The sequence below is a fragment of the Oryzias latipes genome, chromosome 16, assembly GCF_053564925.1.
Source record: "Oryzias latipes strain Hd-rR chromosome 16, Olatipes_Hd-rR_3.1".
Classification (NCBI taxonomy): Eukaryota; Metazoa; Chordata; class Actinopteri; order Beloniformes; family Adrianichthyidae; genus Oryzias; species Oryzias latipes.
In genome coordinates this window covers 28,196,621-28,209,361 of record NC_136252.1, presented here as the reverse complement: position 1 = coordinate 28,209,361, position 12,741 = coordinate 28,196,621, and the positions used below count along the sequence as shown (strand labels likewise).

Genomic DNA, 12,741 nt, shown 5'->3' with positions numbered 1-12,741 from the left:
TGCATGTATAGAACTTAAATTCCATTAATACTCAATTTTGTGATATGATGCTGTAGCTATTATGTTGTTTGTTTTGCTGTTGTAAAGACAATGACAAAGAATAACTTATTTCAGATTGCTCATTAGCATACCGGCTTCAGACAGCAGTTAATTGCACTCCATTTGGTCATTACGATTAACTGGTCTGTTTGAATATATCACATTTTTTTCCACAGAAATACTGTATGTCATTACCAAAATAAGATGAATGGTGGTGGGAAAATTAATAAGCTGAGTCAATGGTGCTTTTTAAGGCTTATGCATGCAAAATTCCGTGAAACAAAAAGCTAAATTGAATCCATTATTCAGCTCTACAATGGCTCCAAATATTGTTTAGAATTTATTGAATGCATATTCAATGAATCAACTTTTGTCCTTGACAAAAATTGCATGTTTTATGCTTTTTCAGTAAATATCTATATTAACGACAGAGCCACTAACTCTTCTGTTCTTGTCAAACTTGTCATTTTCTCATTAAACTTACTTTTCAAGTGCCTCATAAATGACCATTGGCAGCTGCGCTGCCTGGTCATCCATTTCACACACATACAGCCCAAACACTTGACTGACTTTTGATGCTTCATTTCTTTTGTGTCCACTTTGCTGCCAATGGTCCCATCAAAAATAATGGGTTCCGTGCTTTTACACATTTCTTTGTCTCTTGTCGCTATCAGCTGGTAATTGCTGTTTTTACAGAAGCCTTTTAAAGATTTAAGTGTAAAATATAGGGAAAGCTTTGCTACAGTGCTGGAAGGCGAGCTGTATGGATGGAAAACAGCCAATACAAAAACTTTGACATTTGTTCATCAATGCATCATGACTTGAAAGGGTAAAGATGTTTGATAAAATAATAATAACGTCTATGACAAAGTCAGATTATTACTAAATCATATATTATTATTAAAATCTTTGTGAGTCAGGAGCAGATGAAAAAAAATGCTGTTTAAAAAAGCTTGAAACAGTGATGGAGGTGCAACAGTTGGCCGGCCACAAACCCCTGTTCCACTCCATTCCAATGCATCCACTTGCCGACAAATAGATCATTGTACGTCATGGTTTTCCTCATCTGAGCTGGCATCTGGCTCAAAACTGTACAGCTGGATAGCTCTGATATTGCTCTCCATTTTTGTTGCACTGGAAATGTTATTGTGGGGGTTGTGGGAGGCTTTCAACTAATGGGAGAGAGTGTGAACAGAAGGAGGGGCTGGCTTACTCCACCAACAGTTCCAGCCACAGGTTTGATGACAATTTCTAAGGAACTCCTGTCGCCCTGCAAAAACTATATCCTAGAAAATGACACAGGTTTTTAACTTTGCCTTAAAATGACCTAAATAACAGAAAGACCACTGGGAGTGCTTTTACAATAGGTTAAAATATGATTGGAGTGAGACTTAAAAGATCGACTAAATCTAACCTTTACTTCTAAAAACTCCTTGATTTGCTTGGTTTGATGGGGCACATTGGACATGAGGTCCCATTTTCCTGTTAGACTTCATGTGCTGATAGTGTTAGGTTTCACTACAGAGGCCTTTAAATTATGTCTTTTTCGATCATCGGGGTGCATCTGTATTTTAAGACACTGTGTTAAAGTGTTGACAACACTGTTCCACAAATCAGCTGTATTACCAGTACACAGGGTGTATTTATGGAGGTCTACTGGGCCTCGTGTAATGCAGGCAGGCGTGTGCGAGAGTGTACTTACTGAGCAAGGATGTAACAGTTTAACTACTTTATTGATTCCACGAGTGCTAAGGGGTACAGGCATCAACACAAGGAAAATGGGGACGGGGGAGAAAGCAAAGAGGGCCCCATGACTGGGTTTTTGGCACGCTTGGCTTTTTTCTAAAGCCAACCCTAATTCCGAGCTAAAGATCTGCGGGTGACCATTGAAGTTGTACAACTACTGCATTGAGTACTGTATGGCTCTTTGCACTCTGCAGTGCTCTATTGATTGATGTGTGAAGAGGGATTAGTAGGTGGGAGAAGATAAAGGGGAAGCAGAGGAGGAAGGAGATACTGGGTGGGAGGGAGTGACCTCAGGCAGAAGTGGATGTTGTATGTGTACAATTAAAAATTAGGCCAATGTCAAATGTTTGGCGAAGCTACAACAGACACCTGCGCGCTGTGAGCTTCTGTTGATTCTTGTTGCCGTATGAGCATCTGAATGCTTCAAATAGGCGAAGAGCCAAATGACCTTGAATGACACGCAGGATGCACTGATCTCCTTGAGGAGTCCAGGGAAGTGATTAACAGATTAAAATAGTAAAGGCCCCACAAGAAAAAAGGCATTTTTAGGAGTATAAAGTTTCCTCAAAACAAATTTAGTGTAAGAAGAAGTGGAAAGAAAAAAATGACATTACCAGACAGATTCAAAACAATACATCCACCCTGACTTCTTTGACATTTCTTAGATTTCCTGTCAAGTGGAATCCTGCAGACATCCATTTTGCTTCATAGACAATTGTGAAAAGCAAGCGACCTGCATATCCATCTTGTTGAGCTATTTGAGCGAGACATCCAGGTGGTTTCTCACAGCTTTTCCATCGCTCTCGTCCTGCTCTCCTGTTGCTCACTCCTTGACATGTGTTGCTGAGGGTGGAAGCAGCCAGGAGGGGAGTCTGGGATGTCATGCATAAGGGAAGAGGAGCTAAATGAGCAGAGAAAGGAAGGACAAAAGGATAGGAAAGATGAGGGCTGGAAGAGGGGTGGACATGGGGTTGGATTTGGGCTGTCCGATGTTAATGGGATCAGACGGGGAAGAGAAAGAATATCTAGGCTTGTTAATGCTTAATCCCTCATCCACCATCCCCTTGTTTCCTGCCTGCAGCTCCCTGGATCTGAAAATCCTTGGGCTGCCTCTCTTCATCATCAAGGTATCGAAGGGAAGGGCCTCTGTAAATATTTAATTGGCTGCAGTATGCCTGTGCTAATTATGCGGGTGTGTCTTTGCTTTCCTTTCTTTCCCTGCAGTATTGCATCTTCTTAACTTATAAATGAATACTTTTATACTGTCCCTTTGCTTGTGTACATCAATTATGACTTTTCCACTGCTGACTTTGCTGCCGTTGCCATGTAGTTTCTATTGTTGCACCTTGAATTTCCTCAACCCGCTGAGGTATTACCTCACTTCCGATGATTTTCCTTTTATTAAACCTCACCCGCCGTGATTATCCATCTCGACTGCTCCCTTATACTCTTTTTAACATCTAAATACACAGCTGTTCCTCATGAAACGAGTTGTTGTTACATATTTTATTGCAAGCTCTGCATCTTATCCTTCTTGTTGCCAATCATCCGTTTGGAAGTAGCATTCACTCCCCTATGTGTTTATTTGATAGTCAAGGGCAATGTGAAATAGATGAGCAGTACAAAGACAGCCTTTCAACATCTTTACAAGCTTAAGTTGTACCGCTTAATAGAGCTCTACTCGGGTCTTCCCAAGTGCAATTACAAACAAGCTCATGTAAAAGTCAAGACAATACAAAGCACATAACAGACACTGCTGCTAGCATTAGTTCACTAGTGGAATGAATTATATAAGTGTTTAGGCCGCCGACAGATAAGCCACAGCAAGTTTTCTCTTGATGGTTAATGACAGAATTGTGTTGCTAACGAGAAAACACCACATTTCTATGTGCATGTAATCCCTCAGGCATGTCCATAAATTTTCATTCCTTCATTATGTCAAATCTTGGCCTGAGGCAAGAGTCCAAAGGGTTTCAAGTGATCGTTTGAACAGAATTCATGTTGTGCATTTGTACCTGTACTTGTATAACATGCAGGTGGGGTTTCATTTGTGTGCAAAGCAGGTCACTGCAAGGACAAAGATACCTGCAGCCAGACCAGACTGTAGAAAGCATGCAAGCAGGGAAAATTCAATATGCCAGTGGGAGCCAACACTGCAGTGTTCATCTCCACCATGCTCCTACTCTGCTCTGGATGGTTGTTCATCATCCCTGCTAGGATCAGTTCAACTTCACATAGGCTTGACAGCTTTCACGACTCTCTGAATTCAAATATTAAGACAAAAAGGGTTTTCTTTTATGTTTTTCCACGCTTGACGTAATGGTTTAGTTTAGCCTTCACTGTTGCCAAGCTCCTCCTTACTGGAGAGTCAGCGGCCAAGACTCTTGAATCCTCCTGGTGGGAGCAGTTCAGCTTGATGCCAAACCCAGGAGGAAGCTGTGGAAAGGAGGTGCCAATCAATAAGGCCAAAAAATAAATGAGATCTGTAGGTGATGTTTTTGGCCACGCAACAGCATGCTGGCAGTTGCTCTCTGGCCTCATTATTGTATTGTTTGATCTTGTCTGCTGTCTTTGGCTAGCAACACTAGATGTTAAATGCCTGAAATGGATGAATAAAGGGTAGAAAACATGCTTTTTACAATTAATTTAATGATTGCATTTTATCAAGCACACCAACAGTGCTACAATTGCACATTCACTCTTCCTTTTACCAAAAAAGTCAAGTTAAAACTGTCTTATGACAAAAATGTGTTTGAGTTTCTGTGAATTTCAAATCTAATTTCACATCAACATGTTAAAATATGTTCATCTCAGTGCTTTACTAAAATATGTTACTCTAAAATTAAATGTCTCAATCCTATTTGTTTAAAATAGCATACATCAAGAAATTATTAACCTTAATACATATAACTGAATGGTGGATGAGAATTGAACAAAAAAAGTAAAGAGAAGATAAAAGTATCAGTTCTAACTAATTGTTGTTATTTTAACATGCATTTGGACAACAAACCACTAACAGCACACTCTAATATTAATCTTTTCAGTGATAGAATGATACATAAGCACATCTTAAGATGCTTTTTGACACTACACATTCAAAGCATATTTTGACATTTGATATATTAATGTTTCAACTGTAACCTGACTCTGTCAGTCTTTCCTTTCTGCAAAATCCCATCTACATTCACCTTTGAGACATCAGGAAAAAAATACACTGCATCTCCATACCTTTTGTGTTCCTATTAGTCTATATTGTCAGTTTTTACAGCTTATTGTTACCCTTGTGCTATCCTAGGCACTTTAACATTGGGAGTTGGATCATCTAGAACCCACTAGACAGTGCGCTGAACCTTTTTTTCTTCAATGATTTGTGATCTTCACTGGTGTCCATGGATTACATGAAATCCTCTTCACCTTTATCCACCTTTGTCATGGTAGGGATAACACGTCAATGTAAGGGTGGGGTTATGGGATATCACAAAGTTTGAAAAGAAAGCTATTTAATTTGTCATCTAGTGTTGTAAAGTCAGATAATAACTTCAGGGAATAAATACTTTTAGAGAACAAACACGTAAACGTAAATGTAATGCCACATTGACGTAAACAAGCTTTAATATGTTTTTTAATACTTTCCAACATTTTTTCAGAATTCATAAACTTCACCAAATTTAAGCCACTACAGTAAAGAATTGTAAATGAGTTATGAGAAAGTTGCAGGAATGTATTAACAAATAAAACTTTTTTTCCCAGTAAATCCTTAGGGATAATACTTTTTTACTTAAAGGCAGCTCCTGTTTTCTTTAGAGATGAAGACTTAACCAATTAGTTTATATCTAAGTTCATGATTATGTAAAAAAGAGTCTAGTTTAATGAAAAAGAACTGATTTTTTTAGCTGCTTTCAATATTCTTAAGGAGCACCTTTGCTTGGAGACAAGCTCGTCCAGAAACACAGATGCCAATCATTTTTTATGTTTACCCTTTTTTTGTGTGTTGACTTTAACATTTGGGTTAATTGTGGAATTACAGTTTCATCCTGAGTATTTTTTATCACCAGTAGTTTGGGGTTTTACAATACCAACTTTTCCATGTGTAAAGCAGATTTGTGGCTGTAAGAAAAAAAAACGGAGCAAACAGGGCAAGATGTATTTTGATGAATCTGTGTAACATTATTCAATCTGGCTTGTGAGAGGCGACACTCACACTGATTGCTGACAGGAATGATTGGAGACTGGTGACATTGTGCCAAAAGTCCAAGACTATTGCATGAGTTTGTGTCTGTGGATCTGTGTGTGATCAATAACATTCATAGTAAAAATAGAAACAAGTAAGCTGTCATAAGGACCTGAAAAATATTTAAATGGACAAAAAAAAAAACCTTTTTCCAAGTGTCTAAATCATTTTCACAGCTGTTAATCATTTTAACACATGCTAAAACATTATTGCAATCATAAATGTTTTTTCTATACAAGTAGAAATCGGTATTGCAAAAACAAAATGAATCTGCCCTCGGAAATTTATATTTATTCGAATACAAAATGTATTTGCGGGTGCAACTGACTTGAGGAATTCCCATTACATCTGCTAAACACTAACAATTTAGGGTCTAAAAAACCCTTTTCATCCGAGTTGGTATATTTACATCCATCTTATAGCAAAACTTAATTTTCTGTGATTTTTTGTAAGATCAGATGTGGAACAAGCAGTCTGGTTGAAGGTGTTTATGCGATTATCACATTATTCGGGCCTTGGATAGATTACACAATTGGGATCGAGCTGAGAAGATGGGAATTGAGCAGGGAAAAGAAAATAGTTTCCCACTAGATTGCCACCTTCACATTGTTAATTGGGGCATTCATCAAATCAATCAATTCAACCAAAAGGGTGCACGTGTGCCGCTGCCTTTTAATATATGTTGTAAGGCTTTTTTTTTTTTTTTCTTAATCTGTGACTGTAATAGTTTGTGTTTATGACAGTATGTGACCTGCACCGCAGAGCCCCAAGGCCTGAAAGGAATTAAATTAACCCAAATAAAGTCTGTAATGTACAGTAAAAGACACTTGGAATTGATCAGCTGAGGCTTCAACTGAGATTAAGAGAGGAAGCACGAGAGCAGCGAGGCGATGATGAAATATTCTAACAAAAAAATGATAACCAAAAGCTTGCAAGAGTTTGAGTGCCGGACACAATGGCAAATGTGCAGCACTCCTCCCCCAAGACTTCCAGGAATGAAGCCAGTTCTCAGATCTTTGGCCGGCCTAGATAGCACAACCGCAGCGGCAGCAGCAGCCATTAATGCGATTACAGCTTTTAGTGTGAAATTTTCAAGGCCAATTTTCTTTTAAGGCGTCATTAGTTTGTTCTCTTTTTCTTGTTCCCTATCACTCTGTCAGCAAACAAACATAAATACACATGTGGTCTCCGCTCAACCACAGCTTATAGAGACAGTTTATTCACCACAGCTAATTTACATTCATAAAACCAAAGCAAGCTGCACCTAAACTAACTTGTTTGTATACAAATAAAGGATCATTTTTAATGTACTTGGCAGGACTTCGTTATGCGCAGTTTGACAACCGCTTGATTAGCCGCAGAAGCTTTTTCTCTTTGCAATCAAATTTTAATTTTTCAAAGGCCCTCCTCTAACTCCTAACCCCCCCATTCCTCATCTATTTAGCAATGCATTGCCATTACTTTTGCCTTTCATCTCCTTGGCAGGTTCTCATAAAACATGCTTAACATGTCTGTGACTTTGCTCAGCTACTTAAACCTTGAGGTGCCTCTTAGCACGTGAGTGCGACAGCTTCGTTTCATAAAGTCACCATGTATTAAACCTCAAGGCTAGGTGGCAGCAAAAGCGTGTTGAGATATTGAGGTCATCTTGCAATATGAGGGAGTAGAAAAGAAAGAGGAAGACAACAGGAGTGTCTAATGCATGCCGAGTTTTGGCAGAGTTTGTGTGAATAAAGAAAATGATCACACTAGACAATGGCCTGCTTCAGGTTTTTAGGCTGAATTAGTCATAAACTCAGAAATGCCCACTTTCCCCCAAAGCTAAAAACTCTTGAGATGTTTTTTGTAATGCAGTGAAAGGTTTTTCTTTCCTGTGCACATGTACCTGTACTCTGAGTGTGTAGGCAGGATGAGCATCCCTTCTGTTACCATTGCTGTCCCTTCATTTCACGCTTGAGCAGCTTCACATGAATCCTCTTACCTCGGCTCATTATCGGTGCTGTTCAATGAACATGGGTCCCACCAGAATGCAGCCTAAAACTGAATTATTATTCCAGCACGACGGTCACGCTGAGTTTTGGACTGTTTTGTTTGGTACATTCACCATATGTATTGTAAAAAATAAACAAAGAGGACAACCACAGATGAGATTGTGAAAATATTTAAGCACCAGAATAGATTGATGTGCACCAGTGGAGTGTCGAGTACCTTAACAGTCATTGTACTCTTATTCTTCTTGGCAGGGTCCAGCGTGCATGGAGCGGAATTCGGACATCTGCCTGACAACATTACAGTACTGGAAGGCGAAAGTGTCACTTTGAGGTAACTGGATTCTCCACCTGCATCAACTGATTACATGAAAACATGTTTGCCCTTGCACCACCTGTCATGATGGTTTAATTGCCAATTTTCTATCTCTGAACTTCAATTAGGCACCTTAACAATGTGCCATATTTCCCAGCTCGGTCTATCTTAGCTAATTGAATAATAATATCTGTTAAATGTAAACGGAGACATCTGGTCGTTGTGTAATCACCTTTTCCTTCTTCTTCAGTGGGCTGCTAGTCAGCTCAGCTGGCTTTCAGTAAAATTGACCTAATGCAAGCAATGAAAAGAAGAAATCAGTTTTTACCCACTCTCAACCAAGCAGAAAAATTGCAGACTTGCTTTTTTTCCACTGAATCTCACCTGGCTTGGCAAAAATAAATAAACTCAGCATCATCTTAAAGCTTACACCTCTCCAACAACTCTGAACAAAATCCTCTTTTTCATTCTACTGAAAACAAAGTGGGTCTTCCACTAAGAAAAAAAAAAAAATCAAATGTGTTATTCTGAGGCCAAGAACAAATCTGTCAATATTTGTCAACATCAGCAAGTCTCTCTCGGAGCTGGAATCAAAGAAACGGGATCTATATTGTCATCAAGACGTGTAGCCTGAAGCTGTTTTATTGATGTTGTGTAGTCAACAATATGGGATTTATTTTGTCTCCTTTTTCCCGTCTTGGAGCCCAACATAAAGTAGTAAAAATCATTGTTCGTAGCGTGACCTTTCTCTTCTACCACAGCTGAGCTTTAAAATAGACTATCAGGATTGCCATCTTCTATCACTATTATTTCAGTGCTTAAACTGCGGTTTCGTTGTCGATTAAAGTGGGAGTTTGAAGACTTTAAAGCTCAGCTTTAAAAGGGCTTTCTGCAACGCAGTTTTAATCAGATGCATGTCCCCTGTGTTGGTCAGCACATAGCTGTCAAATAAAAGACTAAAGAGCTTTATAAATAGCTTAATTTTAATGCAAAACCACTTTTACCCGAGCAACACAAATATTGTTGTTACGCTTCAGACGGCGCTGCTGTGCTGGCTTTTGATGCAGGCCATTAGGATGAAGCACATTTGATGTTATTATGCTGCTCATTTCCTCTGGGCTCTCCGTCCTGTAGCAACTACATCACTGCAAAAGTGATTAATTTCAAAAATAGAATATTGGAGCATGTGTATATAGATAATGGATTTTGGAGGCTCTTCTCACTATTATCTTTCAGTTTAAGTACTCAGACAGAAACAAGCAACTGACCTTTATTGAGATAAAAAAAAAGGAATTTCTGGCCTCTGGTTGTGTGTCAACCGGAACACCAGCTCATTGCTTTGCACTTTGTCTGTCAAAGTCTTTCAAGTTCACTTCCTCTGTGGTGAATATTATGCATCATAGTGACATTACTACTGACTTTACTTCAGAGAAATAAATCCAGGTCAGTTCAATTAACCATGAGGATTCCATTTCATCTTACCAGCTGAATCTGTGTAGAAATGTGTCTGGTGGTTAAGTACAGAATTAACGCTGTTCTTTTATTTTTGTAAAAATTTTTATTACATATTTTAGCAGAATAATGGATGTTACATTGAATATTTAAAGCCATCTGTGATGGACTGGTGATTCATCCAGGGTTTCTCCCACCTTCACCCAACCCAATCCCACCTTCACCCGAGTAACAGTCGCTCCAGCAATCCCTTGAGCCCAAAAGAGGTTTGGAAAATTAATATTTCAAGTCAATAGTTTATCTTCAGTTACACATTTGCACAGATTACATACCTTTAGCCTCATATGATGTCAACATTGCCTTATTGTACAGTTATTTTCTAAATTTTTTAAACCCCTTCCCAAATCCAGCGCGCTGCACATGCTGTTAGACTGTTAGAAATTAAGAAAAAAAAAAATCTGAGCGTTTGAGTGGCCACCCTACGGTCATCCTATGGATGCGTATCACCTGCACACCCCATGCGTGATGCATTTGTGTGTGGTCAGTAAAGAACCAGTACGCGTACCTTACTTGGAACTAGAGTGCGGTGTAAGGACATGGTACGACAAAATAGCTCATACTTCGTAAGCGCATGCAACTTACTATATTCTTACGGATTGTTTACAGTACACTTTACAGGACCACACGGATGACAATTGTTATATTTTCATGACATCCCCTGAAGTGGCCACACAAGCCTCAAGGGAAATGCAAGAAACAAACGCTCCCCTCAAGATGCGACTGCTCCAGTCTATGATCCTACTATGGGCCCAAACAACCCAAAAACTTGCAGCATCAATATGGGTCATGTATGTGAGTAAAGCTAAAGTAGATTACAAGCCATGGGCAATATGACCACTTTCTATATTTTTTGTAAGATGGCAGTAACATTTATAATTTTTTTCCTGAATTTTGTGTTTTTTTTCTGTTAAAAATAATTAATGCATACAAAGTTTGATAATTAGAGTTCAAAGACATCAGAGAAGTAAAGAAGTGGCCAAGACACAGGAATGCAGACTCAGCATGGGAGGTGACCGAACAGTTTGAAGAGGACGATAATGGTGTGAATCAAAGCCCGAAGGGCAACTATTTTTAGAAGGACAAAGACCTTTGATTGCAGCTAATCTGAAACACTTTTAAAAAGGCTGTGGTGCTCCTCAAAACAAACCCTGCTAAGTTTAAATGGTTTGCTTCTTGAAAGGAAACATGATGAGGGATAAGCTGTTTATTCCTAAAAATAAATTTTGGGCTGTATCTAGTGGCGTGCTGAGTTGCCATGCCAAACTCTCACTGCCTTGCTACTGAGTGGTATTCTGTAAACTCTGTGCCTCTATCTGGATATAAAGAGGGTGTGTTTAGGTAAAGAACGGATGTGCTGCTATAGGGTGCAAAAGGTAACTGGCCCACTGACCAGAACTAAACTAGGTTTGTCAGTACCAGACAAATGATAATTGCTAAATACCAGGTGCATTGGCCAGCAGGACAGTGTGCATGTTCTTTGTGTGTGTGCGTGTGTGTGTGTACACTGTTCTGCTGTGTTTGCATTGCCATTAGACATCCTTCAGAGCCTTGATGAGAGCAGGGTACAGGACTAAAGGTTAATGTTACAAGGCATTTGCTTGTGCCTTCAAATGTTGTCACGCCTGACCATGTAGATGTCTTGACGCTACATTCACCCACATTCTGACTAATTGATTGCCAAATCACAATGCAGCTACTTAATGTTTTTATATCTTAAGATTTTTTGATCCCACACTTCTTCAAAAGGATTTTTTTTAAAGAACAAAACACATACTGTATGTAAATCAAATATTTTTAACAGTGTTCTACATCCGCATTCCCCTTAAGCTTTTTCAATAGAAATGGTTCAAAAACCCAAGGAAGGATGGGCTTTCCAGATGCTAAAAATGTTGATTTATATTAAGCTATAAAAAATACATTTTCTTGTATTAAAATTTGAGGTAAATCCAACAGTCGAATGCCTTGTGAGTTATTATTATTTTTTTTTTTAACAAAGCACAACCTTTGTTGGTTATATTTTGGACATAGCAATATATAAAGTTGTGCCTTTTTTAATAATCAGTTAAAAAAGGTTTCTTTTTCCTAAATGTGTTGAGCTTTGAGTATCTGCAAAACTTTAAAACATCCCTTTTGTGACTGGACATATTTATTGTGGGCAAGTTGCCTAATCACTGCAAGTAATGATGCAGCTGATAACTGTTTAAAATAAAAAATAAAAAAGTATTTTCCCCTCTTTACCACTTCCTGTTGCCTCACAGATGTCGGATCGATGAGGAGGTGACCCACAAAGCTTGGCTTAACCGCTCTAACATCCTCTTCGCTGGGACAGACAAGTGGTCCCTGGACAAGCGTGTGACGCTGGTCAACAGCAACAACAGCGACTTCTCCATTCACATTGACAAAGTGCAAGTAACAGATGAAGGACCTTATACCTGCACCTTCCAGGCCAATAACCAGCCCCGCATCGCCCACGTCTACCTCATTGTCCAAGGTTTGTAGCTGACTTAAAGTGGACTGTTATAAGTGTTTGTGTAAAAAAGTCAATTGTTTTGAATTAGCACTATTATGTTTATCCAGCAAAATGCATTTACCTTGATTCTGTAAGCTCCAAGGTCTCCATTTGCATTCCGGAGAATTCAATAGCTTTTTTCCTTTTATATTGAGTAAAGTTTAGTAACATGTCAGGTAGAAATTTACATGTTTTAGCTTCTGAAAAAAGTTCAAATAGACTAAAGTTGTTTGAATATATATATATATATATATATATATATATATATATATATATATATATATATACTTATTTGTATATATGTATATATATATACTTAGTTGTATAGTAATTTTTTTTTTACATGTGTGCAATTAGGGTAAAGTAAAGCCTGCACAGATGACAGGTAAACACAAGATGA

At 38.5% G+C, this 12,741-nt stretch overlaps 1 protein-coding gene across 1 annotated transcript in view; it reads left to right on the top strand.

Moving 5' to 3' along the window:
• iglon5 (IgLON family member 5) overlaps positions 1-12,741 on the top strand; it is a 145,061-nt gene that overhangs the window by 91,056 nt on the left and 41,264 nt on the right. Inside the window, exons 2-3 of the mRNA XM_011485677.4 lie at positions 8,260-8,338; positions 12,091-12,323. Of these exons, the coding sequence (XP_011483979.1) occupies positions 8,260-8,338; positions 12,091-12,323 (312 nt within the window). The remainder of the gene's footprint in view (positions 1-8,259; positions 8,339-12,090; positions 12,324-12,741) is intronic.